This window comes from Anas acuta, chromosome 4 (assembly GCF_963932015.1).
Source record: "Anas acuta chromosome 4, bAnaAcu1.1, whole genome shotgun sequence".
Lineage (NCBI taxonomy): Eukaryota > Metazoa > Chordata > Aves > Anseriformes > Anatidae > Anas > Anas acuta.
This window is the reverse complement of record NC_088982.1, coordinates 31,603,225-31,627,917: the sequence shown is the minus strand read 5'-3', so window position 1 is coordinate 31,627,917 and position 24,693 is coordinate 31,603,225. Positions and strand designations below refer to the sequence as shown.

Here is a 24,693-nt window from a genome sequence, read left to right as displayed (position 1 = left end):
CTCTTTTCTTTTTCCTTTTTCCATAAATATTTCCTGCAGAATGCTATTCTTAAATTCTTTCTTTACCTGGCTGTGTTCTCTCCCGGGAGTTCAGTTTTAGAACTGCTTCTGTGATTCGTGTGAATTTTTAATTGCTAGCATTGCTTATCTCAGTAGAAAGGGAGCTGCTTCTGCTGGGATTTAACCTTAATAATTACCTTATTCACACCAGTGCTTTCCCTAGTTACTCCAAGAATAATTAACATGAGAGCACAGGCACAACAGAATAAACACTCTTTCTCAGTAGATGCACACTCCTCGTCTACTAAGAATCCTCTTGGAAATTTCAGTTCTTACTTACTCTCTGTAAGGTCCTGAAACCTCTTGCCAAACAGATGGTCTAATTCAAACTGAAATTGAAAATATCAACTCTGTTTTTGCTCACATCTATTTTAAGCACAGCAACAAATTAAGTTCAGAAAAAAAAAATATGCCGATGAGCCCAAAGGAATGGTATTTAAAAATAATAATAATAATAATAATGAAATGACAGGATATTTGGGCATATGTATCCCAATATTAATTGGCAGCCAAGTTAGGCAAAATTCAGGCAAACTGCAGCCCTTGCTTGTTAAGAAGCCAGAGCCCATGTGTGCAGCTGGGTGGCACTGGGGGCCACAAATTACTGCTACCCCCCACGTGCTTGTCACGCTACGTGATGTGGGTCAGGTCTTTGTTATTTCCTACGTTCAAGGTACAGGGATGCTAAAATAGCAAGGCGTACCGACACTGTTCTGTACCTTCGTCATTCTCCTTGCTGTGTACAGAGGTGCGTAGCCCAGTTTCACTTCAGATAAATGTACGGTGTCAGGACTGAGCTCCCAGGGGCATTCCTCAGAGCCTCAGGGACTGATGAGCTGCTGTGTGGGGAGGGAATGTTTTCAAATGAAGGAGGAGAGGGGTGTTCTGCTGCTGGAAATGCATGAAATGAGTCAAACACATTTTCAAAACAGGAAACGTTAATAATTCATGAATGTTCATCTTCGAACATTAGTGTTTTTCAAGAAGGTTTTTATGTGACAGCTGAACTGATAAATTGCCCCCTCTCGCTGAAGTAGAACAGGATATATATATATATTTTAAATAACTGGAAATGTTTCTGCAATTTCATTAATATTTTTCATGTTCTCTTTCTGTTCCTGAATGAAATATCAATAGCAGGCAGCAATAAAGAACTCTGGCCTTTTGGAGCCTGAGTATCAAACTGCATGGCTATGAAGATAGGAAGCACATTTGCTGTACCCATTATGCACGTGAGGTGTTTGCACGGGAACACCAAACCAGCAGAAATGCTGGACGAGGCTCTGGGATATGTCCCGTGGTTCTGTTCAAGTCCTCCAGCTTGCAGCCATACCGTCAGGTTTTAACCTCCCGATGTTTATATACCAGCAGTTCTCTCTGTGATCTCTTCAGCTGCAGCTTGATTTCTTTTTAAATTGCATCTTGACGTTTTCATTTATTTTGGAGGATATTTTCACAGTCCGGATCTGAAGGATTTGCTTCTGATTGATTTACTGTAGGACACGTGAAAGCCTTTCAGGGTACAGCCTTTAGCAATGCTCTGACAGGCCAAGGCGATATCCGTGGGGAGCGAGGGAGAACTTGGATCTGTTGGGCCTCCAGCAAGCAACCAGTGGCTTTCCTTTTGTGGTCCAGAAGTCGACTCTGGCAGCCTTGTGCGCTCTGGGACCGAAGGAGGGCTGGAGAAGACGGGGTGCCTGGCTGGCCAGTTGTTCACTGAGTGCTGACACTATGGCTTTGGGGATCAGGAAGGGGTTCAGGGAGCAGCAGGAGGCTGTGCTGGAGAGGTGCAGTTGCTGTTGCTTTTCTAGCTTGCTTTGTCTACTGTCATCAGGCTGTTCCCTCTCTGCTCCCAGTAATTACCCTAACAGTATTGATTTAATCCTTTCAGGCCTCAGAGAGCTGTTTGAATAACAAGGAGTTAATCCTCCTTACCAACCAGCAGTCCTGCAGGACTGAGGGGAAGGGGAAGCTCACTCCTGAACTCGGGGCATGTCACAAGCCCACTTTGTTCAGAAGAGTGGCTGTTGATGGGGGAGTGACTGGAGAGGGCTGAAGAAGAGGATGGCAAAGTGTCAGGGCAGGTGGAGGCCAGGCCTTGGGCGTAGTTCACAGTCCCAGGCAGCGGTTCACCTGGGAGCTGTGCCACTGGGCAGCCAAGAGGATTTTCAGCTCATGGTCTATTATATCAGCAGTGGTGCTTTGTGAAGCAGCTGATAAAGGACTTGCCAGAGCCATGTTGGCCTCTTAGACTTGCTGAAGTCCTGACACAGCAGAAGTGAGACTTGAAAAAGGCAATGAGAGAACAAGTACACATGAAAGCGTGTGCATTCCTAGTGAGGAGAAGATGGGACATGAGCTTCTTCAGTGAAGGGAAGGCAGAAGGCTCAGAAGGTAAAGATGCTCCTACTGCTTCAGATCACCAGTGAGTCTCAGCATCAGGCCGTGTCTTCATTCACTTGATGCTGGCACCTCTGATGCATCTAGCGATACCCTGCCCGCTAGTGCTTGATGAGGTACAATCAAGGGTAGTTGAGTGTGAACATATTCTCTGCTTTAAGAAACCAGAAGTTACACATGTGTTAACTTTGAGGTCAGTGAAGGAAATTCTGTATATGAATTCCATGTATGAAGGCATGCCCTAGAGGAAACACAAACTCAAATCTCTCTTGCTGTGGATATACAGTCTTGGAAACCTCTGTGTTACAGAAAGGTACATGTATTCTCACTCCTGGTCTTGTGATTCATTTGTTGTATCTCATGTACAGAAGAATGTGAGTATTGATCTAGGCCATTAAAGCATATCATACATCTCATATTTTATCAGCAGTGGCTGCATGCAAGGACAACATAATAAATAGTAAAATGTATTCCTGTTCATAAATTCCAGCAGTTGATTGCTCTGCTCAGGGTGACTAATAAGAGTTATGGTCTTAGCAGTGGAAAGTTGAGGAGCTGTGTATGAGAAGTAATGTGTATGCAGTAAATTTTGTGAGGAACGAGATTTCCTTCTCATCCCTTCTTCGCTTCCTAATACTACACTCGGTCTTGAATACAGGTCTGCTGACATACCGGTCGCAGATGATTATAGCAACATAATGAGTCCAGCCAGTAGGATCTCCTGGTGTATAAGTCTGCAGGGTGAGAGTGTAATTACCTACTGGCTTTCCAGAATCACTAAGAATATGACTAATGTTAAAAGTTTTTTTTTTTTTTTTTTTTTTATTTCCTCCTTGTTTTAATCCAAACCCTCTATAGAATGTGAACCTCCAGTAATGACTCACTGGGCAATGAGGCAGCAATCTCAGACACTGTAACATGATGCAGAAAAGGTCATACACTTGCTTTCATAACAGGATTATTCATTCATTCATTAAAAATTAATCAAATGGGAACACATGATGTATTCAAGTTTGCGAGTATCAGTGAATATTGTAGTTTCTTGAGTCATGGTCAGTTTTTGTGAGTTGAAGTTGCTCCAAGTGTGTGTTTTTGTGTTTTGTTTATTAATTATTATTATTATTATTATTTTACAGCTAGTTATTGGTACCTATAACATAAAGATAAATATCTTGGGGGTCATAAGGAGGTACACACAGTTTCAGAATCATGGCTGTGCCTTAGAGCAATGTCTGCATTTTGCATTTTTAGCTATTGCAATGAGCTTATATTTGAAAGAAACATATGAAGTTCTGTGTTATTTATCTCTTTTGATTGAAAAGTTGCTGGGTCTTATTTGTACTGTGAGAAGGATTTTTGTGTATTTTTTTCTTTTTTGAAGCGGAGTCACATGGAAAAATCAATATCCTCCAGTGTATTGTGACTGTTACCTCTTTCAGCCTGATAACATCTGGGTTTTATTTCCCATGCTAGAAAGCAGCTACAGAAGGTTTCACAGAATAATTTAGGATGGAAGAGACCTCCAAGATCACCTAGTCCAACCTCTGACCTAACACTAACAAGTCCTCCACTAAACCATATCACTAAGCTCTACATCTAAACATCTTCTAAAGACCTTCAGGGATGGTGACTTTCCTAGAGCTGAGTGTGGTACTGTGGAATTAAGAAAGTAAAACCAACCGTAACAAGTATACAGCACCGTGCAGTCTAGTACAGGGCTTCCTTGGCCAGCATCAGATGCCCATGAAAGAATCCAAGAACAGGGAGAGCACGTAGTGGCAGACTGACTCAGCATTGTGTTGAGGCTGATACTTTTGAGGTTAATAGCTTTCAGCAGATTTCTGCTTAAGTGAATTTGTCTAATCACATTAGAACTTGAGTTGGCTTTGGCCATCCACAGCAACTTGAGGCAGGATGTTGTGCAGTCTGAGGAAAGGGCATATGAAGAATTATCTCCTTTTGCTTATTCTGAGCTTGGTGTTTGGTAACTTAAGTAGAAGTGTATGGCATCAAATTGAGGGGAAAAAGTGTTTTCCTTTTCACTGTCACTGTGCCACTCATTTTGTGGATCCCCAGCACATTCCCACTCAGTTCTTTGTAAGCAAAGAAGAAAAAAATCTGTCTATGCAGTTGCTTCACAGGAGCAATCTGGGCTTTGGAGCTTTGTTCCTGCCCTTTCCTCTATCTTGTCGAGTTGCAAGATGCTAAGCTGAGGACCAGAACTACACCTAGTATTCCTAAAGTGGTAGGGCCTTGAACTTATATGGTGTATAATTAGGCACTCTGTTTTCTCTAATTCTACTTAATAACTGCTAGCGTACAGCTTGTTTTTTACCTCCCATTAGTAATAACTGTCTCCCATTCCCACATTATATAGAACTCTGTTGACCTGATTTTGTTGAGAACATAGGAATATACAAGTGACAAGATAAACTTTGAGGTAAAGGATTCAGTTACTGTTAAAAATTCGCTGATGCAATCAAGTCCTATATGAGGCTGTAACCTTGACAAGTATTAGAATGTCTTTAAAGTCCATTTCTAGTTCAATGTTGTAACAAATTTCTGTTATTCAAGAGCTGGGTAGCAATTCAGGTTGGTTTCATAGCCCAAATGTATACAGAGCTGTACTGTACTTGCATGTCAGCAGGCATCTAAGTTTTGTGTGTTTGTTTGTTTGTTTTGTAATTACAGGTATTTATGAGCCGCCATTTCTTATACTATTGTGGTGAACCTACCCTGGATGTGAAGATTGCCTTTTGTCAGGTGTGTGTTCCTTACAGGTAAAACAAGGTACAGTATATACTTGTACTTTATTTTTGCAGTTATACGCTCATATTTAAAAATAAATATTCTTGGGAGCATATTGCAAGTAAGAATTAGAGTAAATACAAAAGCTAAAAGAATGCATAACAGAAATTACATTTCTATTTAATTTGATTGCCATAGTTTGCTCTGAATGATTTGTTGTTTTTTTTTTGCCTTTACCAAATATCTGTTAATGTGAGTTTTTTTTTTTATTATTTGGTTTTTAAGGAAAAGCAAGAGCAATTTGCAAACAGAAAATAGTCTTGTCTGTACTACCCATAAATTTAATGAAGAATCAAACAAAATCCTTTATGCAAAATAACGGTACCCATATAGATGCTTTCACAGAATTAATTCACAGATTGTGAATTCAAAGTATTTCATCTTAGCTTCTCTTATTGTGAGACAGAGCCTTTACATTGTAATCTAAGAATAACATTTTTTGTCCATTACTCTATGTTTACTGGGAGTATAGGGAGGGCAACTGAATTTTTGTGGGGTTTGTTTCGTCTCCAGTTGAGCAAAATGTGCTATGCAGGTTTCAGAGTCATGAGACTGTGCTGTAGCCAATTCTGTACTTTAAATTAGCCTCAAAGTGGTTTGGTCACAGTGCCTTGAATTCTGCAAAACTCAAACTAACTTTGGGAGGTGGAGAAAAAGCATATTGCCTGGTCCAATTTGGGGTTCTTTTGGTTAGATTAAGTTAATTAACATACATTGGTGTCAAAACTGTAAACGTGTTTCCATTAGGAATGAAAGATGACTTTTTAGTTTGCTTCTTAAAAAGTGGTGTTTGAACTCCTTTTCTTCATAATTATTATATATATATATATTTTTTTTTTTTATTTTTTTTTTGTGAGATGGGACACCAGTAATTGGACTGTGTGGAGGGACATTAAGGGATATTCTTCATTTTTTGAGGGGTGAAACCAGTGCTGCATTCCTAGAAATGGAATTTGGTAAACACTTGTTTTCCCCTTTATTTTGCTTACATTCCAGGGCACAAGAAAGTGAAAGTACAATTTTCACAAATAAAGGGCTATAAGTTATATCTAAGCATGTAAAGCAGAGCAGTGACAGGTGTTGAGTTTAGTTCTGGTTTTTTTAACACAGCTGTACAAAATACTTGTTTTGCTGAGAAGGTTGACCGTGCCCTTCCTAAGTTATCAGCTCTAGAATGGAGCTTGGATTTTGGGTTTGATAATCTGTTTAACAGCCTTCTCTATCCTTTCTCCTGTTCTTTATGTGCATACGTTTTTCTTACTTAATGCTTTCCAACGTAATTTCTAGCTTAATTGTTCCACTATTTTCTGCTCAGTTTTGATAATTTGTTCTGTAGGTGACTGCAATAAATAGCCTGATATACCATCCTCAACAAAATCTGTACAAATCTCACAGATCAGGGATAAATAACTTTGAAAGAAAACAGGATTTTTACAAATATGGCTTTCTGTAATTTTTGGACAATTTGCTTAGGAAAAAAAAAGTTCTGCAGAAATTGTAAAAAAGGTTTTTTCACATGTTTTATGAAAAAGGAATTAGATATGAAAAGGTTATTTTTAGTGTGCAGAGTAGTTTTTTTGCACAGCTAACTTTCCTCTCCCTTCTAGTTACACCAAAGAAGAGCTGAACAGAAACATTTCTATTTTACATGCACAAAGGCAAGGTACTTTCCATCTTCTCCTCTTATGCTCAGTGCTCCTTTAGCTTGGCCGTCAGTCAATGTTTGACAATGCATAGCAAATGCTTTCTGTCACTGTACTCTTACTTCTTGATTTAAACTGTAATGAAGCCATGCTGCTATAATTATTCCTTTGCTGTTACTCTAGCTTACTAGAAAGTGTTCACAGCCACATACAGAAAGGACTGTACGTACAGCGTTTTTGTTTAAGAGTATGCGATGAAATCGACAGCGTTTTGGATGAATTTTTATCACTAGATGAAGCTTATTCATGTTTAATGCCTGCAAGCAGGTATCCAAAAAGGAGTCATCTAATAAATAAATGCAAGAGATCCTATTCTGGCATTGCAGCAAACAAGACTTTATCCCTCAAGCACTTATTGCACAAATAGCTTTTCAAGGTCTTCAGATCTCCCAATTTATCCCCCTCAGGATAAAAGCTAGTTTAGGCTTCACGTTAATTTATTCTCTCCAGAAAGATAGGCCATGGTCCAAGTAACAGTTAAGCACATACTTAACTTTAATTCATAGGAAGTGTTCTCATATTTAAATGTTTTGTTGCATTAAGACCTTAGCTGTCACAGGTGGTGTTCGTTAGTATTGCATAGGGCAGAACATGGAGTATATGTTCAACCTGCTAATATTTGGTCTGGAAAAATTCTGCCTACTGAATCAGTAAGTCTTAAACATCGGGGACTGCTGTTAGCAAAAGATGATGTGACAGAGCACTCAGCAGCAGCAACAGGTAGATAGCGCCACTCCTCTTGAGGTACTTATAGAGGGCAAGGATGCCAGTAGTATCTGGATAAGAGACCCCAAAAATGAAGTTTGCATTGTTGAGAAGTGAAATATGAAAAGTACTCCAGTGATTGTTACCGGTGAGGACATATATTGTAATAACTGTTTTGTGGTGACTTCTCTCTCATGGCCTAAACAGCATAGCTTTTTGTTCTATTATGGAAAAAGAGACATACACCTGGTTTTAGGCTGCTCCTCTTAAGATGGATCTCCTGGCATTGTCTGCTAGTTTTGTATGTTGAGATGCTAGCTCAGCATGATGAGAATACTAACTCATGGAATTCATGAAACTCATGGGCTTCCAACTCGTGGAAAAGGAGGAGCCCTTTCTGAGTAACAGACAACAGCATCAGTAGGGTAAAAATGCGTTTTCTGCCTGTTAGATATTTTGCTGGAAGAGTTACCTTTTGTTGGCTGATGAAAAGCATATCTGCTTTCCTAAAATAATAGAAAGGCAGAACAAACAGAACTTCAGCTTTCAGAATTTCATGAGACCTTAGTAAGGCTGATATTGTCAACACATCACATCTAAAAGTGCTGAAATCACATCTGAAAGTGCTGAATGTTAACTAAATGCCTAAAGGATGTTCTTCTGTGGGTGGCCTTCTTTAAGATATGTTCATCTGGTCATTTTTAACCATTGTAATACAATTTATAATTTTTTACTTGAAGCAGTAGTCCTAAATTTTCTTGTCTTGAAAAACACATCTTTATTACTAAGTTTTCTATGTCACAGTATTTCCATAATGCTGCAATAATATTTTTTTGATCAAAAGCAAACAGTCAGTGGGATTCTGAGATGAGATAACTGAGACGTAGCCATGCACACTAAGAAAAGGTTTAATGTGAATCAGCAATGCAAAGTCACATGCTAATTCCTCAGTGTGGCATCATTATTAGTCTTCACTGGACAGTTTAAACAGCTTGATGCCCAGATACAATGTGTTTCTGCATCATGGTGCTGTACTGATGCTACCAAAAGAAACCCTCAGAACGAATTTTCAGTTTGCATATTGAGAGCATTTTTGCAAACTTATACTCAGTTTGTGCTTAAGAAAGCCCCAAACAACTAAAATACTTGTATTCCTCTTCAGACATTTTCTTCCCTGTGTTCTGATGTCATGACTTATTTCCCCTGTGATACTCAACTGTCTTGAACAAAACGTATAAAGACTTCCTCAATGCAATACTAGCATGAACGACCACTTAAAAATCAGATCATTTTAGCAAACTTTTCATTTTAGCAAGAAAAAAGACTGGTTCTTATTGATTGTATTGCTCTTAATTGATTCATGGTTTGTTTAGATTTAGTCCTAAATTTGGTAAGGCACTTTAATTAAAACTAATGCCTTAATCAGATGAAACAGGGTTACTACTTTAACCATTAAATAAACTGTCTTGATCCAGAATGTCCTATAATTATGCTTTCTACTCAATGGGAGGTAAATTGGCATTCATAAACCATCCTACAAGCATTGACCTGTATTTTAGATTTCTAGGACTAAAACAGTGCTGTTTAATATCAAGAGCTGTCTATTTCTAGCAAGAAATGCAATCAGATTATTCAGCTTTTTGTAGCCTTTTATTAAAAAAGGAAGAATATTTTCATTAGCTGTGTTCACAGTGAATATTGTTATTATATACTTGTATCAAGATATTGAATTTTTGGAATAGTCAAATCTGTGCTGCTGTGTGCTGCTTCTTTACCCTTCATTTCTAAGGATGCCATGATGTACATGGGGTCATAGCATTTCACATCTCCTTTCCTGCTGCCTGCATGCATAGTAGAAGAAAGCTTCTTAAATGAGACCCAGTATTTTCAGTGTGACCCCAGGTTAGTGAGAAACTTAATCCTGTCTTAGTTCTCCTGTGCTCTTCACAGACTTCGCATCAAGGCTCCCTTTGCTGCTGGTGTTAAATTTGGCTGTTCTTTGCATGTCTTACTGTTGCCAATGCGTTGTTTTGGCCAACTTGCAGTGGCCATTGCTCTTTCCTAATCTTATTTGTATCTTGCTTCTTCCCATGTTACTGCTGCTTCTTCAAATTGAGGGCCTCAGAACAAGCTGACAAATACAAATTACCTCTCCTCATCGCTCTTGTAGGTGAGATGTGGTGATTTCTGAGTAACTTGTGATACCCCAGTTTAAAATGACTGAGAAACATAATGTGCCTGTAAAAAAGAAGCAACTGAAAGCAGTTAAATCTCAGTGAGCATGAGGAAGACAAATGAAAAATATCTAAAGGGAGTTTTTTTTTTTTGTTTGTTTTGTTTTTTGTGTAGATAGAAGTGAAAAGGAAGGAGAAAGCAGCCCTTTTCTTTCCTGAAAATCAGAACCAAAGAAGAGCCAGGTCTGAAGCTGCTGGATGTTTGGTTTCTCAGAAGAGGTTAAACAAGAAGGGTTTAAGGAGAAAATACATGTATATATTATACTCCTTTTAATAAGTCTTCTTTTAAAAGTGAAATGATCAAGGACTGGTCTATCAGAGTTGAGCTGTTTGTGGCAAGAGTCACTTGGCTCCTTGAAAGGCTGAGTTCAAGAGTGCAGATTGTGTTGGATCCAGTAGAAGACTGCTGGAGGGGGGGTCTAAAAGAAGGCAGAGAATTAACCTGTGACCACATAGGAACCACTAAAATAAGGGATAGTTTGGGAATGAGATGAGAGAATGGGGAACTGTGGTGTGATGTGGCTGATAAGAGAAAAACCTGTAATATTAAATGTAGGTGCACAGAAGATGAAAAAAATATTTGATATTCTTTGTAGGAGATTTCATCTCTATCTCTGGTGTTAGAGTACAGGGAAAGCTAGAATAAATGAGAAGCCTGGCTTAATGGTGAGAAGAGGACATAATAGTTCTGCCATAAATGTGGCACATACAGAATACACAATGAAAAATAATCTTGTAGGCCTTTCTATGCAAAGGAACTTGATATTTCTAAAATGTGAGCTTCTGTGGCATTCCAGTTGTATCTAGCAAAACCTATGACCATTAAATACAAAGCAGAGGTTCAGCAAATGTCCATTAATCCCACAATTCTGGCACTTGAATCTTCTGAGAGCATTACAGCCATGCAAGTGGGAGGACAGCAGTTAAATAGGTCTGTTGGCTTTACAGATGCACAGAGGTGAGCAGGGCCTGCCTGGACGTATAATTGTCTGGAAGTGCAGGGATGGATACTAATATTGAGGGGAAGTTTCCCCTAAGCTGATTTTTATTACCATACCTTCATACAGCTCTGATTGTCTGTGAAGTGCAAGGAGAACCATGCTAATGTGGCAGTTTAAGCTAAATGGCTTGTATTTGTAAAAGCTAACGTGTATGTGAGACTTAGAGCTGTAAAAAGTCACAGTATTTTCAGCTTATTAATAATGGGAGGAATGGTGTTCAGAAACAAATATCCATCAATGAAAAACAGCCTATATACTGCTTTTGTGAGGTAGAAATCGATAAATAAACAGGGACAGTATCAGGAAATAATTCCCCTCAGAACAGAGGAAGCAATAGCATTATTCTGTTGTGCTTTCTACCCTTCTCCATGCTGTAAAACAAAACAAAAAAAGCAAAAATATGCAGCTTGTAGCTGTGCTTCAGGCAGTAAGTTGAGTTGGACTGAATTTTTAAATAATCGTTCTCTGAAAACAAGATACATGTTCTCTAGGCATTTAATTATGGTGAAAGTGTCATTTTCCTTCACCTCAAACCCTTGAGTCTTGACAGTTGGTTTCCTGCCCTCCCGAGTGGCTGGGATATGAGGCAAGTAACTGTGGATACGGCTATCCAGTTAACTGACCCAGCTCAGATGGCTATCGTGTCTGGTCTGAAAAACTTGTTTCCCTCTCTTACTCTCAAGTTTCCCAGTGCAGAGGAAGGAGGATGGCATTAGGTACGTGTTACAAGCTTTGTTACTGGTCAAAGAAAATGGTGTGTGCGTTCCGGTACATGGGAAAAGAAAGTTAAATTCTGGTTAGTGTTCAGACTGTAATTCCCTTGTCCAAATGTATGTGGCAGCCATGGAATAATGATACTCAAATGCATCATTTGTCTGTCTGTCAGCAATAATTTTTCATGTCGCATAGAGGTCTGTGAAACTTGTTAGGGTTTGTTCCAAGTAAAAAGGATGGAGACTTTTGCACTTGATAATTTAATCACACCTGCAATGTTTACTGCTATGTTGGAGTCCCAGTCCTGTAACTTGCCCAAGTTCATTTCAAGTTCACCTGAACATTTATGAACTGTGATGAAATTTCTAGAAGACCTTTGCAAGACCTGTCCATCAGCAATGTGACTTCTGAAGTAAACCCAATTGGCAATAAGCACCAGTTGTATAAGCACCTTTCTTTTCCCCAGGTAATTCTTAATAAAGTGCTAATTTCTGGTTTCTTAAGGTGACAGTATCAGCCAGCTACAAAAGCAGGTTGTGTTTTGAGTACAGAAGTGCATATGCAAAGAATTCCTGTTCTGCTGTCAGATCATCAAAGTTTTAACTTAAGCCCACCAGTACAGAGTTTGTAAGCATTGCAGAGGAAAACCTGATTTGGGTGTAGTTTACGGTGTGTAGTGAAAGAGGGCAGGGGGAGGCTGTAAGGACAGGAGCCCGTTAACTGCTGTGCCAGCACTGAGATCTGTGGGAGATCTCGATGACCGGGACCTTCCCCTGCTTCCCCATTGACTGGGTAATCCAGGTTCACAAACCTATCCGGTGCTTCACAGACAATACATGACTTCCAGTTGCCGGCCTGTTATAAGCCAAATTTCTTCTGACTTCTATACTCTTTGAGGTGGTGATGTTTCTTACACAGTGATTTCTGCCTAATTGCTCTAAGGATTCTGGTTGTCTGCATTTTATAAGGTTGTCTGTTAAGCTTTCTTATCACTGCAGGCATATCTCAATACCACATTCCTGCCCTCTAAACAATGAAACTGTGCAATACCAACGTTTTTATTCCCACATGTGGAAGGGCCACAGTGGGCACTGGGACTGGAACAGAAAGACCCCCAAGTGTGGTGTCCATGTTGCTTTGAGATCAGCAACGTGGGTTTGAAGACTCGGAGAAGACCTTTTTAATCAGGATTTGAAATGAAAACTGACACTGACGTGCTCTGCTACGAGCATGAATTTCCTTGCTTTAGGGTAAAGCCGTTTTAGCTGCACTTTGGGTAAAACAAAACTGTCAGTTTAGGAAGTGACTTTTGTATTGACTTGGAGATGGTTTGTGATTTGATTACATGTTGTCTCGGTTGGAGATATGCTCAGATGTGATTAATCCACTAACGCTGTTAATTCATTGGTTTAGGGATTTGATTTAAATTACGATCGTGACAAGGATAATTATATCATCATCCCACCGTTCTTATAGAAGTAAGCGGTACTTTGGGCTTAGGCAGTAGGCTTACTGTGTTTTAATTTTATTTTCTCTTTAATATACATCAGAAAAATAGAGTATTTTTGCTACGTTTTGTTACCAGTGTGGTTTTAAAGGCAGGAAGCAAATCAGTAGCTGACCTGAAGACAGATTGGCCTGGCCCTGAAGCTGAAGCCTGCCTTGCTCCCCAGAGGCGTTTTGCTTGGAGTGAACTTACAACTAAATCATCCTGCCTTGAATTTTCTAAGTAATTCTTGGTGTTGGTCTCATCTACCAAAGCTCCTTACCACCCTCTGCTTTTTTTAGAAAAAGTTTCTTTTTTAAAAAACAACCAAAACTACTTCCTTTGTGCTCTCACCGGCTGCAGCCCTCCACATCCTCTCCACCAGCACAGCCTCTGTGTTGTTGGCTGACCTGGCTTTCCCAGGCCAAAATCCGGTCCTCTGCCTGCTTTGAGAAAGCCATGCTGTCTGTACCTCCAGAGGAGCTGGCTGTGCTTCATGCTCAGGAAGGAATTGACATAATTATTCTGATATTTACATAACATTGGTTTCGGAGTAGCGGGTGCTAATGTTGACTATTGTCTGCATCGCCCTGATAATGGCATCAGAACAAAACACTCTGCAAATATGTTGGTCTGGCAAGGGAGAGCAGGAATTAATTCCTGCATATTATTAAAATTAAGCCTCTCAATGCCAGATCTGTGAGCTGCTGAGCTGGCCAGATTTATGCATCTGTCTTCACATAGTGGAAGGAGTTTTAAGACTAAGGTTACACAAGTGCAAATGAGATGCGTATTTTTGTTCATCGGATGGGAATATTTCATACCTTTTTCAGACTTACTCCACTATTTAGCCTGGATCTTAGCACTGGTTCGGTGTCCATGTGCCTCCTTTTTCTGCATTTGGGGGCTGGCATAGGGAATCCTTTGCCCTGTGTCTGCTTCATGAGTAAATATAATGTTTCTAATTGCTCTTCTGAAATGAGATTTTCTGTCTGAATGAACAGCAACGTTTGTTAGAATGTTTTCAAGTCTCTAAATGAGATGGTTAGGTTTAACCAATGCTGTCCAGTGACAGCAAGTGCTCAAGTCAGATAAGTGACAGAAAAAGGATATTAGCAGTCATAAGGTGAACCTGAGAGCCCGAGTTCTTGGCAGAATAAATTTTCTGTTTTTAATGACTGGTTTCATGGGACATTAGAATTATGTCATTTTACAATGAAAAAATAATATTCTCCAAAGGAACTTTTCGTTTTTCTTTGCCATCAAAATTCAATTTGGTATTGTTTAGCCATGCAGCATGGCTGATTTTTCAGCTCTTTTGGAAAATCAATTTGTAATAGAGCAAGAAAGAAAATGAAGAAGCAGCATTTGTGAGCGCTGAAATGTATGCACAGACAGAGAGGCATATGCAGCAGAAGATGTGTACATTTGGGCTCAGCTCCTCCTCGGAGAAAACATTGTACATCGGGAAAACATTTACTTGGGGGGTGAATCATCAGCTACTTCAGGGCAAGTCTGTAACAGGTTGAACTTCTGCAGCCTCTGCTCAGCATCATATAGTATAAAATCCTAAACTGAACTGCTAAATTCTGAATTTTATCTCATCATTACATCATTTAATGTAATTAAAAGTTACTTCATACTTTACTCCATAATCTTCAGTGAACGGAGCTTACTGGCAGTGGTAAAAAGGTTATAATGGAACTTCTTGCATAATTATTCCACAAGTACAGGGAAGGTTACAGCTCTGCAGTGGTAGCTGCTATGCAAGCACAAAAAGTTTGCAGTAACTTGTGTTTGTTTGATGAAAATTAGTCTTCTCTGGGAACTAACGCATTTGTAAGATCATGAGAACAACTCTCCTATCCCTAGAAATGCAGAACTTGAGGATCCCCTGAGCTACTGAATACTGTCCAGGAACCAGGTCAGGTCACAATTCTCTCATCAACTGATCTGTTTTATTTTGCAGCTCCTTTTGAAAGGCTCTCAAGGCCTTTATCATACACTAAGGGAAAGTTTTACTACTCACCTCAACAAGCTTATTTGACAATAATGTAGAGTTAATAGTATTTAACTCTATCAGACAAATAATGAAGAGTCTGATTTCTGTGTCTGTTGTTCACTTCCATACTGATACAAGTCCGCTCATTCTAAGATAATGTATTTATTGCTATACAAATAAAGGCAGAATCAGCACAAACACGCCAGCAGTCACAAAGCAATGGCAAGTGCAGACCAGTAGCTGAGAGTGACTGTGTCCCCCCCATCAGCTGGAGAATTCGCCAGCTGCCTTCAATCAGTGGGTTTTTATGGTATCTTCCTGGGAGAAAGAGGCTTTGACACCATCTTTGAAAGCATTTGAGGATTCATGAAGATCTCTGACAATGAGCCTAAAATGACAAGAATTTATATTTGAAAACTAGGCTGACTGTGTTTCATCAATATTCTGATGTTTTACCAGCTTTCATTTCTATGTCTTTCCCTCCCTCTCCCCTTCCCTTTTTCTGTACAACAGGGATTTGGGAAACAAGTGGATGTGTCATATATTGCCAAACATTACAACATGAGCAAAAGCAAAGTTGACAACCAGTTCTACAGTGTGGAAGTAGGTGACTCGACCTTCACAGTTCTCAAACGCTACCAGAACTTGAAACCTATTGGCTCTGGGGCTCAGGGAATAGTTTGGTGAGTATCAGCAGTTTCTCTTATGCTTTTAAATAGGATTTGCCTCTTGCATTTCTTCACAGTTTGCTAATCACAGACATTGTCTAAAATTGCACAAATAAGAGTCAGGCAACAGACATCCTGAGGCAAAAGGAGCCTAATAAATTCTGCTGCTGGTGCGAGCGTTAGCACAGGGTTTTTCTCCACATAGCAAAATGTAACTAGCAAGAAAGCAGGAGAAAGATCTTACTATAACTGACAACTGTGGCACTATTTCCAGAGGCAGTGCAAATTATATCCTGAGTAAACCCTGTAATTTTAGTCTTTGTACAGTAAAAGTCACTGAGAGCTATATAGAAAGCGGTCACATCCGCTAGCATTCTAAAGCATTGGGAACGGAAGCCTTTTGTATCGAGGTAACTACCAAATGTTTCTTTCGTTTTTGAAAGAGGTGTTGCAATGATGTGAAAAATGGAAACAAGACAAATTTTTATCTCTTCTCAATAATACAAAAGGTTTATGGAATTAGAAATGATGGTCAAAGGTTACAACATTTTCTTTAGCTTTTGGCTGCATTTTTAGAAATGGCTCTTTAATTTCAATTGAAGTGGCATGTGTTTAAATGGGTCTGTGAGGGCATTTGTTGCCTGCTTAATTGTGGGACATTTTTATCTTTATAAATTGATCCGAGGTGAAACCTAATTGCATCTGTTGCTTTTATCACTGCTGTTTTCTGACTTTGATGTAGTATGTGTTACCTTGTAGTTAGAGGCAATGGGAAAACAATGGGGTCTTGTAACTTAGGGAAGCAGACCTCCATGGATCATTGACATGGGCACTATAATTGGCAATGTGACAACAAATAGCAACACATCCTTAGTCCTCCGTCTGTCGCATCCAACCTTTAGTATACTTAGAGAACACAAGAGTCCAAAGATTAATCTAAAGTATCAAGTACTTCATATCTTAAGCAGTAGAGGACTAAATGTTACTTTAAAATTGGTTCTAAAGAATAAATATGATTTTGTGTTAAGTACTAACAATGTTCAGTCGATGTCAGTTGTCCAATTAAGTAAGTATCATATATTTTCTCTTCCTACTGACTATAGTCTGTTTTAGAATAAAATCAGATCTTGTTGAGTCTGTCTGCAACTGAATTGCTGTAATGATCAAACGTGAGCAACAGCAACAACAAAAAATAGAAGTTAAGCAAAATAAAATTAATATTATAGGAATTTGTCTTTCATACAAGGAGTTGATGGGGAAAAGTTAGAAATGTCCTAGGACAGAAAATCAAGTGAGAAAACAACAACAAAAAGTTCAAGTGAAAACAAAACATGAAACCAAATTTACTGTTTATTGGACCAAGAGTTACAGTTAGGAAAAGTACACAGGCTTTTGACCATGAGTTGATCTTTTGGTCTGCAATAGAAACAGAAAAATTCAAAGGTAAAAATAAGTTGAGTGTGCTTTTCTGGGTTTAGTTAGATATGTAGCAGCTAAACCACATGGAGAACAGGGACTTGATTCCACTCTGCAATGTTAGAAGGGAGGAGAGGTGACAACTGCCTAATTTTATAAGGGAGGGCAAGAGCCGGGTCACTTCTTGCCTGTGGATGTGATATGAACAGTTTAGAGAAGGGTGGATGGAGAGGAGTTCTTGTGTTCCAGAAAATCACCAGAAATATGCTGATGTTGGAGTGGGTAGTTTTTATGTTTCACGTGAGTGCTTTTTGCCTGGAAGCAAGGCAGCTGATCTTGATTTTTTTTTTTTTTTTTTTTTTTTTTTGCTATAGCTTGCAGTTAACAGTTTTGGTACTGTCTGTGATAATATCATGCTGCCTGTGATGTCTAGAAAAAGTACATCGTGTAGGAATGTTCTAAAAACAATTTGAAGGGGGTATGGGGGCTCTGGAATTTATGGTGGAGGCAGGGAGAAAGTCTTGTTTTTCAAGGTAGGCAGCAAAGGTGTAACCTATATATGCAGGGATGCAAGCAATTAAGATTGTAGTAGTAGTTTACAAAGAACCTGGGCCTGTTTAGGACTGTGTTGGTGCTTATAGCTATGTCCATTATTGCAAGACCTTGTTAGCTCTTGAAGACTGAGTTGTCTGGGCGAGATGAGCTTGGTGATGTCTTTCAGCTGAAATACTTAAGAAAGCTTTTTTTCTGAAGACTCAAGACAGGGTTTCATGCTGTGGGATGTTGGGATATGGTCTAGTGCTGTGTCAGCTGATCAGAGGAGCATTGGCTGGGCTGCGCTTTATGCTTTCTGTGCTATGCAAGAAATTTGGCTTTGTTGGAGAAATGTTTCTGGGAGAGGAGCATGCGAGCAAGCTGATGGTTTGACGATGGTTTTGAAGAGACCTGGGAACTCTTCAGTTGGAAGCATTAGAACCCCCCTAAAAAGGTCCCTCATCTGCAGATCTTTAGGAGACTAATATTATCCCTGAAGCAGTAAACTGGGCAATTTTGGAGTGTTTTTTGGGAATTAGTAGAGTGATTTTCTGATCTCTTTGAGCATGAGGATGAAGCAGGTAGTCTTTTTGAGTTTGCTATAACAATAAGTCAAGCAATAGCTTGCCGTGTTGTCTAAGGCTTGTTCTCCTTTGCTGATTTAATGTTATTTGGTGGTTGAATATTAAGGAGTGCAAAGTTCTTGCCTTTGACAGTGTTGTGCTGATGGTGCTCCTGGTTGGTTATCCACCTGTGGATTCTCTCCCTGAAACAGTCACCACAGTGCCCAGGCTCAGGGGATGGAGTTAGAGTGGTGGTTGATGGGGTTAATGCATGCCATGTCCAATATTAAGTCTGTTTTCATTGCTGTTCTCCTTGAGCTGTCCCAGGGGAGTGTCCTGTAGGTGAAAACTTACTCTAATTCTCCATATATTTTTAAAATATTTTATTATTGTATATAATTTAGGGTAGCCTGTTTCTTCCTGTAGGCCTCTAGAAGTCACTGAAGACTGAACGAATCAACAGAGCCATTTAGAAGTAGATTTTAATTTAATATGACAAGTTTCTCTGTGAAATGGGCTCCTAAATGGTGAAGAACATTGAATTCTTGAGTTTGCAAAGACATATAAGCTCTTTTGTATGACCGTTATTTTTAATATCCACTTTTGGGTAGCACAGTTGAATCCTGGTCTGAGTGTAAGGCTCCAAAGGGATACTGCGATGGGAGTAGTGGTAAAACCTGAAGAAAAATGGAGTTACCACTTCATACTCAACTCCCAGCCCTCAATAATCAAGGAAAGAAGGTTGTGCATGTGCTGTGGTGTAGTGAAAAAGGACAAAGAAGGGTGGGCACCTGAGTGTTATCAAGTTAACACACTACTGTATTTCTATTGCTTATTTTTATTTCTATTCTATAGCTGGAAATCAATAAATGAAAGGTGGGACCATGCCCTGACAATAATATTTTTGTTTCTTGGTGCCAAAGGTGAAATAGATAGATGTCAGTGTGTCTGCTTGTGTAAACCAACCTAGTTCCACTGAAATCCAAAGATGTTCCCATCATGGAGCAGAGCAGGAATTTTGGTAGAAGAAAAGAAAGAACACATTATTCAGGAAAAAAAAAAATGAACAGTGCATCGAGTTACAGGTACAATTTCCCTGGCCCTGAAGGGAGTGGCAGTGTTAATTTGGTTGGCTGTAGGCTCTTTCCTGAGTCAGTGCTGAGCACATCTTGAGTTGGGTTAGCTGCATTTTGTTTCCGCAGTCACGTCTTGCTGACTCTTTGCACTTCAAATTGTTGATGGCTGCTGAGGATTTATCCTGTTCTGTTAAAGATTCTCCAATTTGTATCCATTAGTTCAGATTGTTTTAAGTTTCTTGTGCTGTTGTATGCTTTGCTGATGTGCTTTGACACTCTGCTCCTAAGGAGGTTTTTGAAGACAGCCTTTCAAGAGCTGTACAAGTGTTCTGTATGAGGAATATAGCAAATACCTTGTCAGTTTGCACTGTGAACTATTACTGCACTGCTAGTGAAATGAGCATAGCAATTTAAAAACATTTTCTGCTTTTTGTCTCATACAGTGGCAACACTCGATGAGATTTATTTCTCCCAAGAGTACATGGTTTGAACTATTGCCAGTTTATTTTTTTTTTCCACTTTAGGAATTTCTTAAATTTTGAAATACCATAAGGAAACTGACAGCAAGTTTCAGGCTTCAGTCATTCATTTTAACATTGCAGCGCTTTTCTCCAATGACAATTTGCATTTACATTGTAGTATTCTCTGGATTTGCTAGCATGTCATTGCCCTACAATGCCAAAAAATTAATTACATGTATTTAGTTAGCCATTGATCACCATCTGACTTATACTTGGAACAACATGTTCTGTTTTTTTCATTCTGCAAAATCTATGACTTAGTTCTTCAGAAAATAGCAAATGTTGAAATTGTCTCTGAATCACTGGCACATGAATTGTAAGGTGCTGAGTGACTCCCAGTGGAAACAGCAAAGGTTTAGTATCTCTGTGGGTTTGGGCTCTGGAATATTAGGAGTGAATACATTTATCTAAATTGGGCAGATTTGTCTGTGAAGGCAATGTTATTAGGATTGGCATAATAGCACATACTCAGAGTCAGTTTGCTTGCATAGGAGGGAACGTCTTGTGATGCTCTTGCTAATGACTGAACAAATAACTCAGGTTGGCCTGCCTAAGGATTATAGATAGCTGCCATATGTCCAACTCTACATTACACATCTGAAAAGTCAGCTACGTTAATTTAATTGTCTTTAAGAATAAGCAGCTTATATTTCATGTTTGCTTTGATTCTTAAAACTACTTCTGTCTGCTAATTTCTTTAAGAAACAAGAAGAAAACAAAAATATGTACAGGAACAGTGTGTGAGAGAACCTGAGACAGGATGTAGAGCTGTTTTTAAATGACAGAGCTACCTGAGATGTCACATTTGAACAAGAATTACTGTTTGTATCTTTTTTTTTTGTTCCCCTGAAAACTTAAAAAATGAAAGGATATGGACTTACATGTAATTACTTAACCAAAAATATCCCTCAAATACTTTTTGTCATGTCCTTTTGCTGCTTAACTGCAGAGACTCCTGGCAGGGAGATAGTTGCCATGTATTTCATGTTTATCTTCTCGTGTTTCATTCCCCTTCGCTAGTGCATAGAAATCGAAAATGTAATTTAAATTCTGGGCATTACAAACGATATGCAATAAAAAAGTGCCACAGTGTGCCCCGCGAGCACAGAGATCAGAGGCTGTCTCTGAAGTACTCAAGACTGCCTATTTCTCTGACTCCATCTTTCTTTCCTTTTTTTTTTGCCTTAAATAACCTGTATAGTTTCCATGACTACAAAACTTCAGCAGGCAAAATCCAGACCAAATTTTCCCTGTGCAGATGTGTGTAAAAAAAAAAAAAAGAAATCAGCTGCTTTAGAAACTGTCTGTGCACAACCTGCTTTTGCGAACCCTAAGAGCACAAACCTTAAGAGCAGTATTTGCTGAACCTGGTGATAAGCTGCAGTGCTGCAGAGGCACTTTGTGGCTCCAGTGAGAGAGGTGATGCCCAGGATCTCCAGCTGGCTCAGTACAGCTCCTAGGTAGAGAGAGAGTTTCTTCATGGTCATGGGTGGATATGGTTAAGCATCTGTAACACTTAGTGCCATTGAAAAAGAACACTGGTGTTTATCAGCTGTTAGTAACTTCTGTGGCTATAGAGAAGTCACTGACATTTCTGTGGCCTTAGGTCTTTCTGTGGTAGTTAATAACTCATTTTTATTTAGGTTTTTGGCTATCAGGCTGTAACATTTCATAACTCCCTTTATGGATGAAAAGCACCTATCTGCTCTTACCTCATCAAGGCCTTTCTTATGGCCTCTGCCAGGTCTCCTCTTCTTCATATTGCATCTCTTTTGCTCCTGTACTTTGTCACATCCAACAGTTTTAAGACTCTTCTTGCTTCACCTGCAGTCTCTGTTTATCTTTGCTTGGAAATCAGATGCAGGTAAATACCAGTTCACTCAGGAAATCGGGATTGGAATTAATTAGTCAGTGCATCGCAGTCCTTGCTTAACTGAGTTCAGTCTTTTCCCTCTAATCCATTATCCTGGAATGGTGTCACTGCTGAAATGAAGATTATTGCATCCTCCGCACTGATTACTGCATGTCTGACAGCAAAGCAGGAGAGGACGTTTGGTCTGCGTAGGAAAATTGCTGTGACCATATTGAATCATAGCAGTGGGGCTACAGGGCAGAGCATCTAAATGAACGGGCAAATACAAGGAAGAAATTGACTTGGAAATAGAAAAATAGAGCTAGTCTGGAATGAAACATAGATTAGTTCATTCAGCTTTCCTTGTCAGCATGAATTGGTGCTATTTATTCTCTGACATCAGTGGTCTACAGATTTTCACTGTTTAACAGAAAGCAAAAGGTTATCTGTCATCCAATGACTTGTTTTCCTTCAACAAACAGGAACACCTGGGACAGGTGAAGAACCAGAATACAACAGATATTAAGCACAACAGAAAGAAAATAGAAAACAAAGGATTGCATAGGAAGCCTAAGTGAAGTTTTTGAACAATATAAGACATGTTTTGCATGGTGCTATTGGGAGAACTGAAAAGAAAGAGTTGGTGATAAAAAAAAAAAAAAAGAGGTAGTTGGGAAGGGCAGCAGTAAGGAGGAGGACTGAGAAGCAGGTGTGAAAGCAGGTGGCCAAGAGGACATCAGTGTATTTTTTTTGGTTTTGTTTGTTTTCTTGCTTTTGTTCTTTTCTGTATTGATGGTAGTAAATTTTTCCATTCAGTTGAAATTCATTGCCCATTTACAAATGAAAAATGCGTTTGGAAATCAGGAAAAATCTTGTAATTTCTGATGCGTTCTGGTGTAACAGAGCAACCCTACAACTTAAGTGACATATTCATTTGTTCTTGTTAAAGTGGTGAGCCATTTTGGCTTGCTGTACAGCAGGTGAAATATTTTATATCCTGATAAAGCATCATTTTCACTCACTGCTATCTTTTCTTGTGTCAGAGATGTCCCTCACTGTGAGTTGCCCCAGTTGGACATGAGCATACTGGATGAGTTAGAGCAGCTTGGGCTGGTTGAGTTAGTTATCAAGTAGGGGAAGGGAAGGTAAATGTAACCCAAGTGTGAGCATTGGCTTTGTTCCCTCCCAGAACACCAACAGATAATGTTTCAGCATCTGTGATTATTTGCCTCTGCTTGGAATAACCTTGCAGAGGTCATGGGGTTTGCCTTGGGAAACTAGAGTTTGAGTAGTCTTTTAGGGTTAATCTTTTATAATAACTTTTTTTCCTCCTATGCTCATCACGTTGTAGATGATCGCTTGCTGACAATATGATTTCAGTGCTGCTTGAATTTTTGGTTTTTAAGCAGTTGAGGAATGCAGCAAGAAATGTTACTGTTTCTTTCTCCTTAAACTGACAGCTTTTGTTCTCTACATCAGACAAGCCACTAAGTTTTTTAAATTACAAATGTGAGGTGGGTATGGAAGACAGTAGCTGTTTTCTGTTTCAGTCTGCAGATCCAAGAATAACAGAATCATCACATGACTGCCAGTTGGAAAGTACTAGAGACTCTGCTTCTGCTCAGACTTTTCCTTAGTGTCCATAATTCCTTAGTCCTGTACATGGCTGTTGAAGGAGGGAACTGGAACTCTTCTGGCTTTGCTGCTTTGATGCTTAACAAACCTTGAAAGGTGTCCCAAGTGTACGTACCCTCCTGAGAGTTCAGAACATCAAATCTGGAAATTGCTCACCAGATTTCTTTTCTTATACCCCTTTGCTAATGCTGGGCAGATGGAATATTGGACTTGATTGGGTTTTACTACAAATTGGATAGCAACTTCTTTTGCCCTTGTATTTTCTGTCATGAAACACTAATAAGCATCCCTAGCTCTGATCCATTTTTCAGATCTTTACCTTGCTCTGGCTTCAGTAAATTCTCAAGCTTGCAGCATGGTTTGGAAACCAAGAAATTTTTATCTCTTAAGCATCACTTGCATGAAGGAAAGCATTTTGGTCTAGAGGATTTTAAAAACAGAATGAAAAAATGCTGGTTTGTATCATTGTATCACTGACCAGGCTGAATTTCCTAGCCTGGCTGTTGCCAGCGTGCAGAATGAATACTGAATTAGTGGCATGATAAATGCAGAATCAGAAAGCACCACTTCTCTTCTGACAGCTCTGTCAGAAACTGCTACAACTGAGTCACTTACAGAGCTAAGTATAAAAATCAGTGGAATATATAGAAATGAGAAGTATGTAAGCGTTCTCCTTAATATTTTAATCACCAGGAAAACTAAAATGGTACCTATTCTACATCACCTGGCACGCCTCTCAGGAACAGGACAGCTGTTGCCATGTTGCCTTTCATGCTTTGTCCCGATGCAGCTCTTGTGAGTGAGCATGGCTCTGAGAAAGGAGTTCATCCTGCATCCATCTACAAAACTGAGCAGTGGATTCCAAAGAGATGCCTTTTTTAGGGCATCACCAGCTCGTGTAACTAGAAAGACGACTAAATTGAGGTTCAAGCGGCAGATGAGAGCGCCGCAGAGCTATTTTTGTACAACCAAAAGAGCATAAGCTTGTGCGTCTGAGTTGTCAGCTCAATCAATGTGATTGTGGTCTCTACATGGTGTGGAGCTTCTGTTCATGTGCTTATGGTTTGTGATGGTGACAGAGTTTAAGAGCTGCTAGAGCTTTTAAGGAAAGAACACTATGTTAACATCAACAAATTTGGTATTTTCACATGTGTAGTTGTTCTTTAAAAAAAAAAAAAGTCATTTGTGCAGGCTCAGCATAGTAACAGGACAATTTGTCATGAAGTAGACGAGGACAAATTTTATTCCAGAGCTTGCTTTTCTTTACTATATTCCAGCCTCTGATTCCCGTTTTTCCCAGTGGTTCTAGAAGTGT

General features: G+C 39.3%; 1 protein-coding gene across 13 annotated transcripts in view; it reads left to right on the top strand.

The window, feature by feature from the left end:
* The window catches only part of MAPK10 (mitogen-activated protein kinase 10), a 120,578-nt gene that overhangs the window by 50,576 nt on the left and 45,309 nt on the right, over positions 1–24,693 (top strand). For 9 of the 13 annotated variants that reach the window (XM_068680532.1, XM_068680534.1, XM_068680530.1 and 6 more), the window contains 2 exons: positions 5,152–5,223; positions 15,627–15,796. In XM_068680532.1, coding sequence (XP_068536633.1) covers positions 5,152–5,223; positions 15,627–15,796 — 242 coding nt within the window. Of the gene's footprint in view, positions 1–5,151; positions 5,251–6,875; positions 6,932–15,626; positions 15,797–24,693 lie in introns of those variants that run through there. The other 4 variants (XM_068680538.1, XM_068680537.1, XM_068680540.1 and 1 more) reach the window with 4 other exon arrangements.